The sequence below is a fragment of the Dipodomys merriami genome, unplaced genomic scaffold (assembly GCF_024711535.1).
Source record: "Dipodomys merriami isolate MVZ:Mamm:240054 unplaced genomic scaffold, mDipMer1.0.p SCAF_82, whole genome shotgun sequence".
NCBI classification, from domain to species: Eukaryota; Metazoa; Chordata; class Mammalia; order Rodentia; family Heteromyidae; genus Dipodomys; species Dipodomys merriami.
This window is the reverse complement of record NW_027206424.1, coordinates 1,793,783-1,816,647: the sequence shown is the minus strand read 5'-3', so window position 1 is coordinate 1,816,647 and position 22,865 is coordinate 1,793,783. Positions and strand designations below refer to the sequence as shown.

Here is a 22,865-nt window from a genome sequence, read left to right as displayed (position 1 = left end):
AAGGGCCACACCAAGAGACGTCTGTAGTAATTGAGTCTTGAAAAACATTTCCCAGCTATGGGAAAACAATATGACTAGCCTGCCATTTTCTTTTAAAATACCTGGAGAGTGACCACAGATAGGTCCCCATACACCGTGGGCAAAATGATCCCAACACCTCTTACCATGTGACACAAACCAGCCCATTTCTCAGGACTGAGTAAACTGGGTTGGGTTGTGAGTATAAGAAATAAGAGGCCGGGGGTAGAATGGCCACATTGCTGTGGGGGACAGATAAGAGGAGGGCTTTTCAGGTCATTCTTTCAGCCAACTGACAAAACTCTGGAATGACTTGCAATTCAGCTTAAAATACAGCGTTATACGATCCAACATCACCTCCCTCACCTCCATGGGCACCATCTATCCTGAACTCTCAGAACTCTCCCTGTGTCTAGCTCACATGCCACCAACGCTTCTGCGGTTGTATGATAACATGTGGCAGCCCTTGTGCTTATAAAACTCAGGCCGGAAACATTGATGAGTGATTACCTTCTTATTATCCCTCTGGCCTCATTACAGATGCTACATCCTAGAGGTCACATCAAAGACATTCCCTCACAGCACTTTGTTCAGCCCCTTATTGGTATCCACATGATCTAAGCATCAACCATCCACATGTACAGGTACATTAGCTGCCTGCCTCTCCACTTAAGCTGTGAACTTCATGAGGACAAGGACCTATTGCACAAACATCTTCCCAGGAGTCACAATGATACCTGGGACCATACACTTTCAAACTGACTCTATCGGGGGAAATGTGTGCATTGTTCAAGGTGATTAGCACATAGTGTTTTCAGGATGAGCTTTCAAAAGGCAATTCCTTACTGAAGAACTCAACCATCCAGAAAGAGTCCTCTGTGAGGTGCCTGAAGCCTTTGTCCTGTCATTGCCAAACTCACCTACTGTCCCAAGCTGCCAATTATATAGTGCAGACACAGGCGAAACGGAGCAACAGAAGCCTGGGGTCTGAGAATAATGAGCTTCTGCACCGGAAGTACTAGTGTCTTCTCTGTGAAATGAGTCTAGCATAATTAACTGGAAGATTCCAGGCTGTAATGTAAGTGAGGCCCTTGGAAACACCGAAGCCACCAAGCAAAGAAGAGATGTTGATGTTAATAAAGCTCTATAAACACTGTCCTGAGATCTAGGAAGATTCTGAGAGCTTGAAATACACTGAAGAGAGCCCTATGAAAATAGTTGAGAACTACCCTGATGCTGCCTTCTGTGAGCAGCTGAAGCTGGATGTGACTGGCACACGCAGATAACTACACATTGTCTCCTTCTACCACTTTGAAGGCATAGAATAGCAGCGCCTCTTCTCAAAACCACCAGTGTGACACCACATTTGGCATGAAGCACATCGGGACCAGGACTTGGGCTCTAGGATGACACTTATTTCCCTGTGCAGAATAACTCTAGTCAGAAACGAGCCCCGTGCCAAGTTCAAGTAGAGTAAGCTGGACAGAGAAAGCTATTCTGCATATCCAAGGGATGGATGGGTAGACAGTGAGAGCCGTACTGGATCTTAGAGGAACGTGGCAAGGACTGGACCATTCCGCAGCTCTGGGGTTGGGGATTGGGAGGTGGGCACAAGTTACCGTGTGAGGAGGAGGAGGAGGAGGAGGAGGAGGAGGAGGAGGAGGAGGAGGAGGAGGAGGAGGTGTAAGGCACAAGCTCCTCTTTCCTTCTCAATGTGGACAAACCTAAAGGCAGAATGGAAAGGCCGAACTTGAGTGGCCAAAGGTGCCCCAAATAGGATGATAGAAGTGCAGTGAGGCTAGGATTCCTGTTCAACTGCAGAAGAGACTTGGCAACTTCACTTGATGAACAAGCAATAGCAAATGCAAAGGTCACCCATATTTGCCCAAGGTCAGGCAGATAACCTCAGCACTGAGCAGACAATCCTTTTGTCAAATGTTTCTATAACTCCAATGAGGAAACCTAAGTTATTTTCCATTTTAAAGTCCATGATGCACACACAAGCAGGGAACACAGCGAAGGTGATAAGAATATCGACTACCAATGTTGACAGAAAGCCTCTGTGCACACTATACCAGCGTCGAGTAAGTTCCCGTGTAAATCTACCCCCAATGTGATGAGAAGCCAATTCCGAGAGGAGGAGAGACGCTTTCCTTCTGCCACAGGCTTAACAGAATTGCTTGAGGCTTTTTGTCCCTGAGTACAAAACAATATTCAGAATAAACACACCTTCAGGTTGCAAACAGCAAAGAGGAAAGACCAGCTATAAAATAAAATCTGCCGGGAGAAAAGCCTGCTCATCCTTGTTCCTCAAGAAGACCGGGCCGATGCATATTTCAGGCAATTCCAACCTAGTCAAGAAAATCCTCCCAGCATAGTTCGTAAGTCCACACGACCTTCAACATTTTGCTACAAAAATTGTCCAAGGCTATTTTGTTTTGACAGGAGGGAGGATCGCAGCTCACTACACATAGGCATGCCAAAACCTGGGTGGTCTCACAGGACCAATGACACTCAACAGAGAACACCCTTGAGACAGTAAATCAGGCATCAGACATCTACATGATGACACTCTGGATACTCACACAGCCATGCAGTAAATATTGTGGGATCTGTAGACCGAGGGGCAAAATCAAAAGTACTGCATAGGTATTTATGTAAACACCTTTACTTCACTATTAACACTTAAAAACTTTATGGACCCTGCCATCTAAACTTCTGAAAACCTGACTTGAGTCACAAATAATCTTCTATCAACTTTTTAAGCATTTAAACATGTAAAACCCCACTCAATACCTGGGAAGACCAAGCACAAATGAGGCAGGGACAAAGCCTGCGGGCTGGAGTGTGTCAAGCCCTGCTCTCGCAGGGGGCAGGAGGTGAGAGGGCAAAAGCAAGGCAGCAGCAGCAGCTCAATCTGGGTTAGATTCTCTTCCAATTTTCTTTCAAACATCCTAAATATAAAGCTGCACGGAAACATCCCATATTCCCTGTGCTTATAACCAAATCAGATGATGTACTTCATCCAGGAGCTTCTGTTGGCAACCTCATTTAAATATCTTCTCAGCTGTGGGTGTTGCATGGACCGGGTACACTAGAAGCAGAGACAGTTTCCATGAACCTGGCCAGCTGGGCTTTGTGAAAGCATCTGATTTGAGACTTGGGCTCTAGAGGCCAGCGACCCCCCAGCCACCGCTTGTAATGCTCTCCTGTTCTTATCTTGTAGGCTTTCATATCGGACGGGGCAAGACACAGCTAATTGTGACACATGCAGGAACAGTGCATGCATTATCTATAGGTAGGTCAACATTCTCCTCTTCCCACTTTTTTTTTTTTTGAACTCTGACAAATGATGTTTACCCACAAATACAAGATCCATCTGGGGCCATGCTGGGATGACTCGATCTAACAGAAAGTAAGGGGCCTGCCTTGACCATAATCCTAAGTTACCTGTAAATAGCAACTCTCAGGTATGTGTGAGCGCAGGATGAAGGAGAGCGTGAACCCATTTGTCTTGCTAATGTTCCTCTGTGGATTCAAGAGCTGGGATCAGCTTGATGGCTCCGTCCCTTGGAATCGATACCATGAGTACTGCACTGTACGCTCTGGCAAGGCTGTAAAATATAAGCCCTTCAGCTAGCATAGATCAAGGCAAAAGAAACACTTTATGAGTTCAAAATGCCCTGGAAGGTCCAGCCACTCGCACCACACGGGCAATTAATTCGTGGGAACTCATAAGGAGCGGGTCATTCTCTTCCTCGTGGCAGGATCCTTTCTCTCTGGCCATTCTTCATGCTGTGGTTTTTTTTTGTTTTGTTTTCTTTTCTTTTTGAACTAAAGTTTATGTTATTGACATCCACAAGAATAGAGCAGAAACTTTCACCGGGAAAGCAGCTGTGTTAGAATGTTGGCCGTCATTCAGGATTTTTAAGACACAGTCCAAAGCAGGGAGAGATGTGATGATTTTGCTTATCTTACAAAAATTAAGACTGCAGACGGTAAAAATTAAGACTGCTACGACAGGGTTGCAGCAGAGCTGTCAGTGCTGAGGGTTTCTGACACGCTGCCTGCATTCCCTTGCATGAGTGCCCAGGAACGGGGCTGTAAGATCCTGTGGATCCAGCTCTTAAAAGTTTATTTTGGCGGGTATTTTTTTCCTTGGTCTTGGAGTAAAACCTAGAGTCTCGCACGTGGAAAGTCAGAGCTCCACCACTTGAGTCATTCTCCCAGCCCTGCTGTTTTTTTATTTATTAAATTATGTATTTTTCTTTTCTGTTATTCTCTTTAAGTAGTTGCACCAAGGAGTCTGTACTCAGCGTGCCAGTTTATGGGTTCAGTGCATCTTGATCAGTGTCATTCCTTCCATCATCCTCTCTCGTCAGTCTTGTGAGATTCTTTGAATTTTCCTTTTGAGACGGGATCTTGTGATACTTCTGCTCAAGGTGGCTTTACATCTGACATCTTCTTGCCTCAACCTCCCAAGGAGCTAAGACTGCAGGCACTCACCAGCATACTTGTCCTACTTCTAGGTTTTCAGGAACTTCCATACTGTTTTCCATAATGGCTGTCCTAATTTACATTCCCACCAACAGTGCTCCTTTACCTCCACATCCTTACCAACATCTGCTATTTTTTGCCTGATTGCTAATGTCACTGTAAATGGGGTAAGGTGGCATTTTACTGTGGTTCTAATCTGTAATTTCTTCTGGGTAGTGATGCTAGGCATTTATTTCTATACCTGTTGGTATAAGAATAACAAGTGTATATTATATGTATATTGTATATATTACATATGTATATTATATATATCTGCTATTGAATGAATTGATTTTAGTAATCTTCCACATTATCAAGAAAAGCTACCACATAACTGAATAGTTATATGCCTAAAATATATAAAGACGCCCCTCCTTCGATAAACAAAAACAAACAAATGACAAAAAACCCACTGAAATAACTTTATAGTTACTTTCCTGTGTATCAAGATGTCAGACATGAGCCAGGCCTGGTGCTGCATCATTGTAATCATAGCACTTGGGTGGCTGAGGCAGGAAGAGTCACAACTTCAAGGCCAGCCTGGAATACATAGCAGTTCGAGACTGGGCTACACAGTCAGACCTTGTTTTTTAAATAAAATTCAGACTTAGAGCAACAACAAATTCAGCCACACAATCTCAGCCCCACAGGCTCCTCTCCTGAGGGAAAGACGCCCTCCCCTCTCCTGCCCACAGCACAGCCTAGCTGGTGCATGAACCAATTCCTTACTGTGGAAGTTGTGGGCCAAGGCCAACATCTTCGACTCCCAGGGCCTACCTGGCAAAGGGAGACCCTTTCCACTGCCATGAGTGAACAGGTACAACTGGCATCTAGCGGGGAAAAGCCAGGCATAATCCTGACATCATGTGTGCTCTAGTCAGATGACAACAAAATCATCAGGTCCCAGATGTTGACAGCTAGACACAATGACAGCTAGAAACAATGACTGTTCCTGGCTCTGGCCCATGTGGAGGTGAAAGGTCACACACATCAAGAGGTTCCTTTGAGAACTCTGAAGTCAAGTCTAGGACAGAACCTAGCATGCCCAGTGGCCTCATTTCACCACACTGTTACAGGGGTGAGAATTCCGAGTCAAGAGCAAGGGAGTGTAATTCAGACATAAAATAACCTTCACTGACATTCGTGCGTTAGGAAATGAGGGGATGATGTAGCTCTCGAGGCAGACTCTCAAGGCATCCTTAGACTTTAGCGTCCACTATTTCAGGAGCTAAATCTCATCCACTTTTTTAATGTAACCAGACAGAAAGGAATGAAGATTTCCAGAAAAGGCTCAGAGAATGGGCGTGTTCAGCCTCAACCTATTTAACATCTTCTGAATGATTGAAAAAGGAATTTATTAGGACACTATCCAATGTAACCGAAATAATCTGAATAAATTTAGCTCTAAATCCAGAAGTGACTTAACATAAAAAGTGATATTAAAAGTGATTTAACAAGTCTGGAAAGGATAGGAATTAGCCTAGAGTGGTTACTGTTTTGAATTGGCTTAACCAGCGATGAACATGAATCCTAATACTTTAGCCTCTGGCTCTCTGTCTAAGCACTACAGGAATTTGCTAAAGAAGCAGAAGACTCCCAGGCAAAAGAAAGAGGAATGATGATCCTATCGGTGACTGTACCACAGAGGTCCCTCTGCTAAGGATAGGGGTATAACCAGGTGCTAGTTGCTTACGCCTGTAATCCTAGCTACAAGAGGCTGAGATCTGCGGATCCCAGTGTGAAGCCAGTTCACATAGATAAATCCAAGAGTCTCTTATCTCCAGTTAACCAGCAAAACGTCAAACAGAGAGCTGTGGCTCAAGCAGTAAAGTGTCAGCTTGAGAGAAAAAGGCCACGTAAGAGGTAGAGGTCCTGAGTTCAAGTCCCAGTACTGGCACACTCACCCACAAAAAGATACGATTGTAGACAAGACTGAGTTGATTTGGTGGCATGCATCTTCAAAACTGAACAGAGATGGCCACTCATCCACATCACAAACCACCATCAGCTCTGTACAACGTACATAGATCCTACAGGGTAGTATCAGTCAGAAGGAAAATAGAGTGGGAAATCTTCTGTGCAGGCAAGTAGCTTAAACTAAAATAAGCAAGTAGCTTAAACTAAAATTAGTACCTTCAGAGTAGTACCAGCACCTAACAATCCCCACAACCCACAATTAACAACTGTTAAACTTGGGTTGAAGAAGAAGGTTCTGGAACATTCTACATATTAATACTTTAATAGTGGACACCACTGCCTGCCCTCCCCCCAAAAAACTTATTTCACCGACTCTTCAAACTAGGATTCAATTAAACCTCACCGTTCCTACAAGTCAGCCAGTTCATCAGACTGCTTTCCAACATTCTGATGATTCTGTTCAGGAAATACTGCAAGTCATGACCACTGCCAGCAATCACAAATTTCAGACAGGTTTCCTGAGGCCTACCCAGAACAGATGTTAAAGGAAGTAACTGTACTCAATTAATCAAAAACCCAGTCCAAAGGGACATCATAAAAATGGTTTTGCACCTATCCTAAGTATGCTATTTTAACATAAATCATGCAAATGGAAGATTCCTATCTATATGATGTAAACTTAGGCCAATTTTCTATGGCGGGAATGAGCTGTTCCCTCTGGACGTAAGCCCTCCCCCACTTTAGTCTCCGGGAACTTCCTTGAATCACAACTGTGCTCCCTTCTAGAGAATATGATGTCTTGTGATGGGCTCTGTGGGTACACATTTGACTTGTCTTCGTTGTTTTTCACACCCAATATTTGGTAGCAACTCACTCTTTCCAGAGGCTCTCAGGAAGATCAATCCCTTCATACCTCATTGGTTTCTGCAACATTCAAATAATTTCATCTACACAATCAAATCATGCCAACACAAATGGCATGATGCAAATACAACATATTCTAGCTAGAAAAATGGAGAGAAACAAAGTAGAGGCTTGTTTCTCTGAGCAGCACCAATGCTTTAGAAAGAAAGGCTGGTCAGGCAAGGAGAACAGGGATTCTCCAAGCCCACCCAATACCAAAGACTGACGGGCTGGGGAGAAGAGGAAGCTGCACTCTTAGCAGAAGGAGAAGGGCTGGTGGCTAATGGTCAGAATCCTTATGGTTGGTCAGATACCTGGCTTTGGTTCCTGGGTACAGTCCCCTGCATCGTAGAATTCAGGAACTCTGCTGCGAATCCCAGTCCCACCAATACCCACCTCCTCAAGGGTTGCCTACTCCGGGATTGAGAAGGCTGAAAGGAGATTCAAACTAAGAATTTTTAACACATTGCATGGCCCTGGTTATCCGAGAGGCCGGAGCACACAGGGGCCATGACAGCTGCCAGAGTCCCCGTGTTGCAATTTGTCATGCGTGCTTGCTGGCAGACAGAGAGTCCTGCAGGTCAGTGAATTTGACCCCACCTGTCTTGCATGTAAACACTGCTTTTTGCTTGAAACCCAGCTGCTCTTTTGAAGCAGCATAGTCATCTTTATGCTTCCAGTAAGGCCTGGCCTTGGGTGGTTCACTGTTTCTTGCTTAGGCTCAAGAACAGAAGCCATGGTCAAGACCTGTTTTCTTGAATACAGTCTGGTAGTGACTGAGCCTTTACCATGCCAGGCAGTTCCTGTTTCTTTGTGTGTGTGTGGCGAGGGGGGGGAGGGACAAAAAAACGACTATCCTGGAAATATATAGGTCTTGGGGAAAACATCAAAAGATCTTGAAGCAATTTCAGTAGCAAAGCTGGAAGCAGCAGCCATTCAGACCTGGTGCCAGGAGATCAGAAGCCTCAGAAGTGCGCTGTGGGGCCGTACAGATCTGGAATCTCATAGGCTGGTGACAGCTTACAGTTTGGAAAGGAATGGGTCTGAGCCGATAGATGGAGGCTAGAGTGAGGACCATCAGCACAGGTGTTCTGCATTCCAACATCCCTTCCTCCGCTGGCCGTGGACGTTCACACCCAGCCCAGAACTAACAACTCTGTTGAGTGGTCTACGGCAACACCAAGAACCAAGTTAGTTCTAATAACTGGAGAGTTTAGATGTTTTGTATTGTTTTTCCCTAAGATAACATCCCTTTGTGACCTGAACCAATTGAGATGATCACATTAAGTATCTTAGCGTGAAAGATGAATGGAAAGCCAGGCTCCCACCTATAATCCTGGCTACTCAGGAGACTGACATCTGAGGATCAAGGTTCCCAGATAGGCAGAGCAGAGATAGCTAAAAGACTCACATCTCCAATTAACTAGCAAAAAAGGCAGAAGTAAAGGTGTGGTTCAGGTGATAGAGCCCTAGCTTTTAATGAAGAAGTCAAGCCCTAAGTGTAAAGCCCTAAGTTTAAGCCCTAGAGGGAAGGGGGGTGGGGGAGGAAAAGGAGAGAGAAAAAGAAGATTCAAATTCAAGGGTTGGAATTCTTTAAGTAAAATTTGTCTGATGTATCCATATTTCCTGTCAAAATATGCTTTAATTAGCTCAGAAAATGTTTTCAGGATAAATTGCTAATATGATCTTTGCTCATAAACAGGTGAAATCTTTTGTCTGCAGTCTATCTCAGTAACTTCTTTGTCAGACTAATCTGATGAGTCATACATGGGTGATTCATCCTTTGTTCGAATACTTTTTCAGGGAGGAAAATGAAAGATGCCATTGGCAAATCCACCCCCTTCCCTCTTCAACTGAAATGGCTAATTCATTAAAAACAAAATAGGGTGAATTCTAATCTTTTATGTTTTTTGTGAAAATAAAAATATGCGAGGCTCAATTCAAAGGCTTTTGGGGGTATGAAGCAGATTTAAAAGATAATAACACTGAATCACATTAGCGAAGTAGTGGGATTTCCAGAAGATACAAGAAAAACAACAGAATTTCTACTGTTCGTTGCTAGACCTGAGGACAGACTCCTCCAAAGAGGAGTGCACTTCTTTCTGTCACGGGATTCTTCCCAAGGAGCAGTGAGCAGGGAACCAGCACCTGCCTGGGCTCCATCATCTGCACTCCAGAGAGAGGAGGCTCAGGATCATAGGATCATAAGCCATCCCACGTGAAATGCCTTCAGCACCTGATAGGATCCATGTCAGGCGCAATTTGTGAATGGACACTTCTTCCTATTTATTTATCTTTTTATTTTTATTTTTTGTTTTTGCTTGTCCTGGGGCTTGAACTCAGGTCCTGGGCAGTGTCCCTGAGCTGCTTTTGCTCAAAGTTAGCACTCTACCACATGAGCCACAGTGCCACTTCTGGCTTTTTCTGTTTATGTGGTGCTAAGGAACCGAACCCAGGGCCTCATGCATGAGCGGCAAGCACTCTACCATTGAGCCACCTTCCCAGCCCTATTTATTTATTATTTATTGTACTGCTACGGCTTGAACTGGGCTCTGTGCCTGAGGATTTTTGTTTGTTTGTTTGTTTGTTTTGACCATGGTAAGCAGTCTACCATTTGAGGCACAGCTCCACTTCTAATGGTTAACTGAAGATTAGAATATGAAGAACTTTCCTCCCTGGGCTGGCTTTGACCTGCGATCCTTGGATCTCGGTCTCTTGAGCAGCTAGGATTGCAGGCATGAGCTACTGGTGCCCAGCCTGCCTGAGCAATTCTGAGTGACCCATGGAGGTCGCAACAGCAAAGCTGGGACCAAGTGAGGCCGTGGGGTTGAAGGCATAGGGGACAGATGTGCAGCCATGGAGGGCAGAGGAAGAGCGGGGCGCAGGCATGCTTCATGCGGCAGATGTTGAAGAGTCAGAACATGATGGGAGGGCTAGCATTAAGGGAGGGCTCAGATATGCTCTCTGGAGGCCCCTCGGCTAGAGAGTTAAGAACAACTGGCAGGAAGTAAGGAGAGAAAGAGCATCCTGCGGGCTGGAAGACCATGCCTGGCTACACTTACGTGCTACCATTGCTACAGCATCTGGGCTTGCCCAGTGCAGTCTCTGCTGGTTTCTCTGCGGTTATGCAAGTTATTGCTGGAGGATTTCAGGACAGATGAGGGAAACACCCTGACATTATGAGATTGAATAAGGAACGCAAAGACAAACTGTGAAAAAGTTGGGTTTCCTCAAACCATCCAGGGGTGACTTACCATGTCAGCAATAAAAGCACCAATTGTAAGGGTGCAGGGATACCCACATAAACACACACTCTGATCCTTCACCCATCCCAAACAAAACAGAAGATAGGAGGGAAAGCCAAGTGAGCAGTAAGACTCATAATAGAGAGGGGTGATGACATTTGTATGCAGAAACAGCGCCCACTCCAGCCTGTTGTGTCCAGAGCCTGATTGGAGCTTGCTAGTGTCTACAGCTGTTGCCATCCAGTGATTAACTCTTCAGGGCAGTGCCCCTTCCAGCCCTGTTTCAATTACTACCCCTTGTGCATATTAAGTCTGGTAACAATGTAAGCCTGGGTAGGCAGGGAGAGGGGAGGTGATATGCTTTCTGTGTCATATTTAGCATTCCACTCTTAGTCCAATACAGTGAGTGGTAAGGACACAGGGAAGGGACAGAAGGGAATCGCCGGGTAATACCTTAAACAATACTATTCTGACATAAGGAAATATTTTTGTAATAAAATAAATTGCATCAGAAAAAAAAAGTAGAGTGATTTTGACAGGTCTCAAAATCCTCCTTGAAAATTCCCAAAGCTAATAATCCAGGTTCTTTCTCTATTCTATAAGAATTCTAAAAATATGCAATTTCCACAAATGCATAAGGATTTAGGTTCAGTAACTTTGGTAACTTAAACTTAAATGCAGCCATAAAACTGAACATTGATTAAAACTTAGTATTTATAGAGCAATTACTAACCATTCAGAAGAAAAGGGCTACTTGTACCAACTGCCTTCACCTTTGGTTACACTCAAGGGTAAAATTTAGGGGCCTTTGACTCATGTGTAAGGCATACTGAGGGCGGGGAAACGTGTCAGTTTCATGAGGAGATAAATGTAACTCACTTTAACATGAATATGGAGATTTCTCTAAGGGTAAATAGAAGAATCAGGACTGCCACAAAACCCAGAGTTAGGTGGAATGCAATTCCCTGGCCAATGTCTGTGACTACAGGATGCAGCAGTTCCTGGCTCTACAAGTGGCTTCATCCCTACACCAGCCACCGTGGATGAACCCAGGCCTGTGTGACATTCTGGGCAGCCCTGGGCAGGCAATGGCCTGGAGACGCATGAGTAGCCAGAGGCTCTGTGTGTGATGGGCGCATGCTGGCTGGTGGGGAAGGCCGGCTCTCGGTGCTAACATCAGGAGGGCAGTCAGCTCCTTAGCCTCAGCCTACAAGCAGAGCTGGGTCCAGAGCCAACATGGTAACTGCCTCTCTAGACAGCAGGGCTCATCTTCCAAACGAGAAGAGCAAGTAAGACCATACCAGAATTACAGCCACAAAGAAAGACTACCCTGTCACAAACTGGCTGCTTGTGCCCTGATAATATTCTGTGTTTGCATTATCTCATAGCGGTTATTCCCCAAAGATGACAAAAGCGAGCTCTTCATTGAGGCCAGGGACCCCAGCACTTACCTGACCACAGTTGATAAAGTACTGATCCCTTCTAATTACAACATATAACCTCTGTGGTTTCAGAAACAGAAACGATGGCATCAGGTATGTTGAATATACATGCTTCAATCCTGTTGTCATCTGACTGCTTTCCTGCTGGGGACGTTATCATAGCAGAGGTCATAAAAATGACTTACACCTGCCTCTGCATCCCCATGGTTAATACAGGGCTGGCTGCTCCCAGAGCATCTAATCTGGCCTCAGATGTGGGCGTGCAGCCGGGACCTGGGCACAGCATGTAGCATGGGCACAGCATGTGAGGGCGAGGCCTGAGCCCGGGCACAGCACAATCTCACGGAGGTCAGTCCACAGCTTCAGAGGCACCCAGGAAGCTCAGTCTAACTCAGATGGTAGACAATGCACAGTACAGTTTATAGCCAAGATACCTACTGAATGCTAGGTATGGAAGTATAATTTCCTTTTCATAACATACCAGTTCCAGTGTGAATATTATTGACTGATTGGCTGCCTATTTCCAACTTAAGATATGGGAAGTTGGTAGCAATTCTATAAACATGTACCTAATACATACACACTGGGGAGATAAATGCAAAATCGCAATGAATTGTGTCTATGTTTAATGTGTTCAACAGGTACGAATTCTGTATTGAGATGGGGCCTACATGCATATAGGTATGTAGATATATAAGACATACATCTACATACATGAGATCATGTGTATAATAAATCAGACATTATATAACATGCATTAGAAATTATACAAGTAATAGGATAAGTAGAATTCTAGACAAGTAGAACAAATAGTTCTACAGACATAACAAACGTTGAATGTAAGAGAGCAAACGGGTCAGGAGCAGTAGGCTGAGATGTGGAGTAGGAGGATTTGGTTGAGCTCATCAGTTCACTGAGATTCAGAACACAGAGAGCATGCTCTGAGCCTGGCACTGCTAAACACACTGCAGATGAAAGATGGATCCAGTATAATCCGTACCTTAATGGGCAAAACCAGCTGCCAGCCTACATCAGCCATGCTGAAGGAGAAGAATGGAGGGAAGCTGGTAGAGGGGAAGGATACTTACACACAATCAAGAAGGGGGCAGACCTGGCCTCTCCAGAAAACCCACCGGAAGAAGGGGTGACGTGTCACCTAAATGCAGACATATGACCAGGAATATGAAATGGCCTTGTAGATTCCCCACAGCAGCCCTGGCAACAGGAAAGCAAGAATGATGGAAGAGAAGAGGAGACTCAGATACTTCAAGTCCCAAAGAGCAAATGCTGACACTTTGGAGTGAGATGGTTGAGTGAGACCAGTGGGAATACTCGGGAGACTTCGTTGCGGGCACACTCGCTGGGCCCCGCTGCTAGGAAGGCAGGGGAGACACCTGAGCTGGGGTCTAGGGGTGCAGAGGGCTCAGCCTGCCGGGGGAGTGGTGGCCGTCAGCGGTGTGTGGAAAGACCAAGGGAAAACATGGGTGAAAACCGGCTTTGGACATGGCGGACAGCTGATTCTGCCCAAACAGAGATGGTCCTAGAGAGTATATTCAGAAGAGAACGGTGCCGTTTCTGCCTCTGCTTGGAGAAGAAGGCAAAAGACTTGCCCACCTTCCTGTAGCACAGAAAGGGGAGTGCGGGGCCCGGAAGTGAACCCTAGTGTTTGGCTTCCTCTGGGCAGAGGCAGTGCTGCCCATCAGGTGCTGGAAGCTGGCCAGATTCTAGCTGACTTCTCTTCACATGGTTGTGCTTTGGGACTGGATTTACTCAACCTACACGCTAAGAGGCTTCCCAAACCCCAAAGAGTTAGGCCCCCTGAGCCCGCATCGCTGTTGCCCGAGACCATTCTGTGAGTGCAAGCGCGTCCCTTCCATCATTTCACAGTCAGGGAAGCTCCGGTCCCCAAGGTGATCTGATTTATCCACAGCAGCAGAGCATGAATCGGTCCAGGGCCACGGTTAGCACCAGGGACTCTGTGATCTAATTCAAAGAGAATTAAAAGCAGAGACTTGGGATCCGCAGCCCACTGAGCCACTCGGCACCGGCCGACGAGAGAAATCAAAGACTTCAAGTTTTCTTCCACTCCAGAAAACAAACAAGTACTTGGAGCCAAAGTCATCTACTTTGAACTCTTCCCCACTACCTAGAGGGAATGAGGTCAGAGACTGACTGCATCCAATAAACCTGAGGAGTTGGAGACAGCTTGCAAAGCAATCTGGCAGGCCCAGGTATTTCTACGAGCGTCAGACAGACAAACAGTGGAAGCATCAGACACAAAGGAGCACCCTGCTCTTCATTAGGAAGTGGCTGGGAGCAGACGCCCTGAAAACCTAGCCACCCCTGGGGAGAAAGCAGAGCTGAGTGTGAGCTGATGGCGCAGCCTGACATTTGGGGCAGATTTTTACTTCTTTGGAAACATATAGGATAATGATAATAATTTTGTTACGACAGTCCGCATACTTAAAACTCATTTTTAAGAGAAAAAGACTGAAGAAACAGCCCCCACCTGACTTAAGCACATGTCCGTTCGTATGGCACTGAGAGGTCCAGATGAGCACAGGTGTGCAGAGCTAGGGCTTCCACACACGGGGAGGTTCTGTTGTCAGCAAGGGGAACAAATAGACATGCAAGCGGGCAATGAAGAGCGACACACAGGGACATAGTAAGACGTCCTGTGGGATCCTTCTCCTCAGTGAAACCCACGGGCTACCTCCGCCTAAGGGCAGACACTAAGGGAGAGCCTACCAGGCCCCAGACCCGGAGATTCACGCTCTGAAATCAGCAGCCACGACACTGTTCTGACTGCTTATCCCGCTGAGGTGTTAACCCTTCATCAAGATGCACATAGCTGCTGGCCTGGGTGTTACACATGCCAGCTTAGGCCCCTGAGCTGGATAGCACACAGAAAGGCTCCTGCTTTAAGTGCCACGGACAGAGACTTGGACAACTGAATGGAGTCTAAAGAGACACAGGGATCCAGATCCCAGACACTCCATCTGCCCATGCAGCGAAGAGCAAGCTCTGCTCTGGTGCAGGCCCCCTGGTTGCTTCTGATGGCCATTAGAAGCAACATCATCACAGGACAAACAAGAGTTTGGGCTCAGACCCTCCTTTGGTACAGAAGAAGGCACAGAGAATCAATGATATGACCAGTCCCCTTTAGGAAAGCACCAGAAACTGGCCAATTGAAGGCCAATCCTAAAGGTGCCAACAAACCACCAAGCTCCTGCAGACACCTAGGGAGAGGAAGCAGCGAGCAGGCCGGCACGCTGCATCCTGCAGAACACGGTTCAGACCAGTGCTGCAGAGGGAAGTCAGGCCGTAGACTGCCTGCCTAAATCTCTACTGCATCACTCACTGTCTCCACAAGGAGCCCCGTGTGTCTGCGCTACACAGGACCTCACACTGGGAACAGGATAAGAAGAGCAACCCCACTGGGAGGGTCAAGGCAACGGGGATGAGCACTGAGTCAGGACTGGCCTTCCAGACGCCAGTCTGCATCCATGCAGGAAACGCTGCCTAGGCAGCTGCCGTGACTCAGGTTCAGACAGAGCTGCTGGGAACAGACACAGCACACCGTTCTTCCCCTGGCCATGGCACCTGCGATCAGGAAGAAGAAAGCCAAAAATAGTGTAGACACAGATGGAGTTCCGTGTTAATGTGCAGGAGGAATTCATGGAGGATGGAGGTGGGCGCATAAGTGGGAAGTGATCAGACATTTGTGGACCTGAAGGGCAGCGGGATGGTGAGTGGACAACCCTGCTAGGAACTGATGGCAGGTGCTCCAGGAGGGGTAAACAATGTCCTTCAAGAAGACAACACTGTGACCGCAGCCATGCACAGGAATCCCGCTACCGATGGGAGCAGGTCATTCCAGTGTCTGGGTGAAAGCCATCCTCACCCCCCGCCAGCCAGGTTCCCCATAGCCCTGTCTGGAAGGAGCCATGCATGGAAGGCTAGTCAGAGGAGCTGCAGTGGCTTGGAATGTCCTCGAGACAGGGTTCTTCTAGCTGTATAGTTGTTAAGACTAAAGGAACCCCTTTCTACCTTGGCCAGAGACAGACAGACTCAAGCTTGTGTCTAGCTGTGTGCTTCACCTCTCAGTGATTTGGTATAGCAGCTTAACACCAAGGAAAGTCTAAGCAGACAGCAGTGGAGCACGGTGCAAACATGCCTGCTAGCAGCCGGCGTTCCTGTGACTGCCTGGTGATGCACACTGACCCCACAAGCAGATGCCTGCAACCTGACTGCTGTACACGTGGCAGCCTGCGGCAGGGCTCACAGCCACTCGCTCCCTCCATCGCCCCACTGCAGGCCTGTCCCAGAGGCTCTCAAGGCTCCGGGTGGCTCACCAAGCCCACTCGGGTTGCAGTGTGCCAGGACAGCTTTCTGGAGGAGTATGGACAGAGTCTACTCGACAGATAAAGTCGAGTCATTCTGTTAACAAGGACTCAGATTAGATTACTCTGTGATTACACGGCTCTGCGGTGTGATAAATTGGTTAATAACAGGATTCCCAATGTAGTTACTTAATGGGAATTCAATAATTATAGGTACCCAGGACTGCACTGTTAACTCTAAGAAATGCTAGCGCTATCCACTGTCCTGACAACCCAAAAACCTAGGCAGGACATCTGAAATGGCCCCAACCTGGAAGACAGGTGTTCAGTACCAGCCAGGCACTTTGGTAGCACTTTTCTTCGGTGCCCAGCATGCCACCCCTCGGAGACTCAGTCAAGGGGCTCTTGTTTGCTAGCGAAATGAGAAGTCTCTAATAGATCTCTTTCTGAGTTAGCCCTTGATCCCACTGGAAAGTTAGTGATCCACAGATGATGTGGATAAAATAGTATCCAATTCATAACATATATTTAAGAAATTTTTTCATGGGCTCCTTTCTTAGGGGGAAACTTCTTATCACAATAGAGTAAGACAGGAACTACTATCCTTTTTCAAAGTAGAAAAAAAAACAACAACTATAAAGCTTTAAACAAGATGCAGGACCTAAGCCAGACCTCCATCTTGGCTCTTCACTGGGGCAGGAGTCACAGACCCGTTCACCACCTCCAGAACTGAGGCCTGAATTTCACATGCACAGTGCAGACGTACACCTATACTTTCCATAGCTGTTTCTAAGAGGGACCATTCCACCATCCACTCTCACACATTCTGGAGTCACGAGACTAGAGTTTATGAGCAGTTTTGGGATGGGGTAGGGAGGGGGTGGCTTGAACTCAGGGTCTGGTGCCTAGCTTTTATCCACTCAGTGCTGGAGTGCTACCATTTGAGCCACATGTCCACTCTGGGCTTACTGGTGGTTAAGCGGTGGTAAGAATCTCACAGACTTTCTTGCCCAGGGTGACTTTGAACTGCAATCCTCAGATGTCAGCCTCCTAAGTCGATGACGAAGTTGAGCCTTCACTCCACTCCCTGTGCATGGCAGATCTCACAGGGGCCTTTGAAGTAGGGAAAAGAGAGTTTGCTTGAAGAACATAGGGTAACTAGCCATAAACATGTTTAAGAAGTTTTGGGGATATTTTTAGGAATATTATAATCTTTGACCATTAGTAAAATGTAGCAATGAATTTAAAACATAAAGAACTATTAGGTAGGGCTGGACCTTGTTTTTAAAACTCCAGATAATACAGTTTTGCTACTTTGTCTTTCCAAAATGTCAAAATTTGGTTAGTATAAATGGTTCCCTAAATCCACAGGGTTTCATGTTTATACATGGTTTATGGTTTTCACTAGTTATAAAAGGTTATGAACATTTGCATTATTATTGTTGCTGAGCCTCTAATGAAATCTAGTGACCTTTCGTCTGGCCACCAGATTCAACAAGGAAAGAGGACACAGAATCCTCCAGCTCCCTGGCCCAAACCACAGGGTGCCGAAGATGAGTGGGAAAGTCACAGAAAGGCAATCCCCACTGCTGTGTATAGTGGCAGAAATATAGCAAGTGGGTCGGTGACTCTGTCCCACAGACCCAGGGAACCCAGACAGGGAAAGCCAGGGCAGCCAAGACAGCCCTGCCCTGGGGAGAAGGGATGACTCCAGGTGAGTTGACGGTACTCTTCATAGAAACTTCTTGAGTAGCAACATACATTTGAAGAGTCATCTTTAATCTTATCTTTCTAACGAAAACATCACTACTGGCAAACATCTTTCCCCTGTAACTACATGTTTGCACACTTTGGCTGCGGAAATGTAATTATAGTTTGTGTTGTTTTTCCCAAACACTATCTGTGTTGTTTCCTGAAAATCCATTTGGTAACAATTGTGTATTATAAAATGGTGTAGACTTGTTAAACACCAGGCGCTCCCTAGCCTCAGTCAGACGCTCTGGCTCCTAGGATGAGTCAAATTTTACAAGGAGAATGCAGTCCAAGGTCATTTTGCTGCACGATGGCTGAGGTGATAAATAGATTTCTCTGATTGATGACAAGCTGCATAGAACAGAGCTTGCGTGGGCCTGGCAGGTATATGTTAGGATAGTCTATACTTACTCCCACTACATGGCGATATGTGCACAGTCCAGGATAAACATTAGATCATTCATATTGCATGGTTTTCACTTCAACAGATACCTTACAGATGTCCACACCAGCTACATACATCAAAACTGCATTATTCCACCCATGAAAGCAAGTAAATTATTTTCATGTGAAAATAATCTGATTTGAAAGCAATTTCAAAGCAAGCTAAAGTTAAAACATAATATAGCCAATTGCTTAACAGGGTACCATACAGTTACTATGAATGTATAAAGTTACCTAAGAATGGCCACTACCAGACAGGATTGTCACCCCGGTTTGCTGTCCCAGAGGGGGATTATCAGACAGGAAGGAGCACGTACTGAAGTCTTCCTTTGTCTTTCTAGTGTGGAGCTGGATTTCAAGCAGCAAGAAGACAAATTGCAGCCTGTGCTGAAGAAACTGCACCCAATCGAGGAAACTCAGGTTGTACCTTCGCCTTATACACAGGAGACTTACTCCTCGACACCCAAGCAAAAATCCAAAACTGAGTCCAAAAAGCACGGAAGATGGAAACTCTGGTTTCTTTAAGACTCGTGGTGATCGGAGTATCGAGGCCGTCTTTAAAACCCACAGGAGTTATTAAGTCAATCCTCTTCCAAAACGAACAGGAACAGGATGAAGGGAACTGAGGCGCAGACTCACGCGCTCCCCGCTTCTCGCCCTGTGTTCCTACCAAAAAGGCCTTTGTACCAACAGATCATTAACAGAGCAAGAGAGTAAAGGGCACACCTAGCCAGCTGCTCTTTTCAGTCCTCTGATGTGGGATGTAGAGACTGAGAGGAAAGCCTATGTAGTCAAGATGATCAGTAAAAATCCTCCCCCCTCCCCCTACAGCCCCCCACCCCATCCCTAGCTCAAGAACTACACCGCCAGTCAGCGATGGGCGGGTTATCACTCCCTGGACACAGCTAACACCCATAGAGTTATTTTCAAGCCTTTATTTTTTTTAAATAATGAGAAGAAACAAGCAAGCCTTACGTTTGCAAAGGACTTCATTTTTACATTTCATTTTGCAAATAAGCAAGGGGCTGGGGGGCGGGGGGGGCAAGTGCAACTCTCAGCACACCAAATTCCGGAGAAAGCACAATTTTTTCACGTGGTCAGAGACCATGAATAAGCTCTAAAATGTGACTTTATGTGTATTTGCCTTCATGTGCTGTCGCGCTAAGCCAAGTGACCACAATTCAGTGTCACATCGACACCTCAAATTTAACATCCTCTTCATCCCCAGACCTACAACATGTTTACTGCTCTTTTTCCAAATGGCCAGCAGCCAGGAGGTCCCTAAAGTCAGGACATGCCTTTAATCACTGAGAGTTGACAGGGTCAGAGCTTACAGGACACTAAGCTTTCTAAGATCTCGTTTTTAATCTTTTGGTACCCAAAGGCCAAATGATACATTCTGGCAAGAATTTGAAAACACACATTGAGATAAACAATGGATAATACTGTCACCAATAAATCACAGGCATCGGGCCCTAGCAGGAAATATTTTAGTGGATCAATCCTGGGCCCCCGTGAGCACGGCCAGACGTTTCATGCAATTCGTTACACTCTGTCACAGCCGTGCAAGATCTGGCCACCTCAGAGTGAAGCTGTGTGTTTCTTTTAGCTGCTACCAATGGACAAACTTAATATCACCTACATGTAACTTGTTAGTGAGCTGTGCTATGCGACATACTTAGGGGAAAGCTGTGAAATCCAATGTTTTTAGGTATTTTTTAAATGCACAGTAACAGAGTTCTTTTTGACTACACATCGCAACTGTAAACCTCCATTCCTTTATTTTTCCACTGGTTTCTTCGCACCTTTGCAAATATCTTTTTTATAGGAACTGAAATCCCCTCGTGTGCTAATGACGCTGTCTATCAAGTTTCGGCTTTCCACAATAGGAAATAGGAAGTTTTATTTTTGCCTTTTATTTATTTATTTGTTTATTTATTTATTTATTGGTACAACGGAAATTTTGGACAGTTTGTGGACATACCAGAAAACATAGTCTTCAAGTTTTTGTGCAGGAATCTGGTCTCCTGTCTAACTGTGTGCTCCCACACCCAACTCACGGCTTAGAGGCCGAATACAACGTGGTCTCCCTCACAGAAAGGGTCTCAACCTGCTTCCTCCAGATTCAAGCTACTTCTTGCCACACATTTTCTTCCGACTCAACAGTAATTCCATTTTAGTTTCCCAAGTTAGGGTTCTAAAGGAGCCATTGACCAGCAATCGGATCTGAACTAAGAAGAGAAAGTAAGAGAATATATAAGCATTCTTTGGGGGTGATGCTAACAAGATAGCGGAGCTATATTTAACACATGCATACACATATTTAACTCTCTCTCTTTTACATGCACACACACATACATGCACACACACACACACACACACACACACACACACACACCTTTTGTGGAAACATTATATAAGCATTCAAATCTCTGAATAGCAGTAACTGAACTGAGACATTTCTTTTTGTGCAAGAAGATAAGCAAGTTGACCCTGTACCAGGAAGGAAGTGCAATTGTTTCATGTAGACTCAATATTTAAAAAAAACGTGTTTCATGTTTTTTATACTGTTTTTAACTAAAGTTATGAAAATGTTTGCAACAAGTTACCTTTCCTTATGTCAGAAGAACCCTCCCTCCACCCCCTCTTGGTGAACTGAATGAAGTGCTTTCTAACCAGTACTGCGCAGTGTCTAGATGAGAACACCTCCCAGCCCCAGAGAGGTCACCATTTCCAACTAGTGTTGACCAAAACACTAAAAAATAAAAAGATCAACATTGTCAGAGTCAAAAAGAAAACTCTAAAGATAAACTAACTACACCCTAAAAGTAATACCATCTCCCAAATAGAAAAATATATTTTAAAAACCATTTCCTAGGTTAATTGCAACACATCCTTGACAGATGGTGATCCTTCTCTTGGGAAGATTGAAGTGAAAACTTTGATACCAAACCACGGTAAATCAGTCTTCCCCATATGTAGACGTAACTCATGCCATTACAGATAGAGACTTCAATTATTATACTTGTCATCAAGTTCTTTACTAATTTTTAAATAAAAACTCAAACATAATGTTTTGTATGGCTTCTAAATTCATTTCTTACCCTCAGGACATTGAAAAAATATGAAGTAAGCTAAGAAAATCATAGTGAAGGAAGGAATGGGTCCCGGGAAGGACAAAGCCAGGTACTCTGTGATCTGGGCACCGCCAAGTGTTGCCTGCGCTGGCTTGGAGACAGGGGACCTGCCAGGTTTGCCCAGCTCCCTAAGCATGAGCTTGGACACCAACAAGACAGGTTAACTTTTTAAGATGGGCAGGGAAGCATCAGGCTTAGAGCACCACGTGCCTGTAGTGTGAAGTGTAACTTTTAAAGAGCTCCAGCACGGTCAGCTCACCTCAGCCAATGTCACCACCGCAACGCTCCCTGGGCGCCAGCAGACAGCTTCACCCTACAGCATCCACCAAGCAGGGGGGATCCTAGCCATGGGGACAGGACAGCTCCTTCCTTTGTTCCTGCCTTTCTGCCCCACAGGAGGAGGGGGCAATCACCTTGGCTGGGTTTAGCACCTGCTTCCTCAGTGAAATCAGCCCAGCCCTACCAGTGTCCAGAACCCACTGGGAAGCCACAGGGCACGCAGACTTGGACCAGAGGCTTCTGCAGCCCTGACTCAGGGGAAAGAAATGGATGAAGACCGGAGCTGTGTGTAAAAGGAAGGCAGGCGCCCTCACATGGGCAGGGGAGGAGGGGAAGAGGTTCCCCAGATACATTCTATAATCATCTGTAAACTCTTGACCACCCCCACCTCCAGGAGCCATTCCCATAAAGGGAAAGAGACAGGAAAGGCATGGGCTAACCAACTGAGAAGGACCCCCAGGCACCCTGCAAGGCTGCTCAGGGGCCTGCTGCATAGAGCTGGGTACCAAAGGGGTGAGGAAAACCGGACCTCGGCTGAACACCTCCCCCCCACCCCCCGCGCCCCCGCTACACACACATACACTGACAAGAGCAAAGAGGCATCTGGTAACACAGCTTTCCTTGAGGGATTTACCACACGCGGGTAGGAATTAAGATACACAATCACTAAATGAACCCGAAATGACCACTTCCACTGAAAGAGTTTTTCATGGCTGAGAATAAGAACTAGAAACAAGTAAGGGGTGGGAACTTTTCCCTATTACATTGTGTAGAAGGCCAGGACAACTTTACAAAGCCTACCACTGTTGGGTGACTCTTTAGGAGCATTTTTACCAGGAAGTGAAATTT

General features: G+C 45.8%; 2 protein-coding genes across 4 annotated transcripts in view; one reads left to right on the top strand and one right to left on the bottom strand.

The window, feature by feature from the left end:
* Positions 1–21,657, top strand: part of Insyn2a (inhibitory synaptic factor 2A) — a 58,043-nt gene extending 36,386 nt beyond the window's left edge. The window contains exons 3-4 of one of the 2 annotated variants that reach the window (XM_070011395.1): positions 3,245–3,316; positions 18,942–21,657. In XM_070011395.1, coding sequence (XP_069867496.1) covers positions 3,245–3,316; positions 18,942–19,125 — 256 coding nt within the window. In that variant the 3' untranslated portion in view covers positions 19,126–21,657. The remainder of the gene's footprint in view (positions 1–3,244; positions 3,317–18,941) is intronic. The other variant, XM_070011396.1, reaches the window with a different exon arrangement.
* Positions 1–22,865, bottom strand: part of Dock1 (dedicator of cytokinesis 1) — a 436,098-nt gene that overhangs the window by 236,322 nt on the left and 176,911 nt on the right. The gene's annotated exons all lie outside the window — the stretch shown is intronic.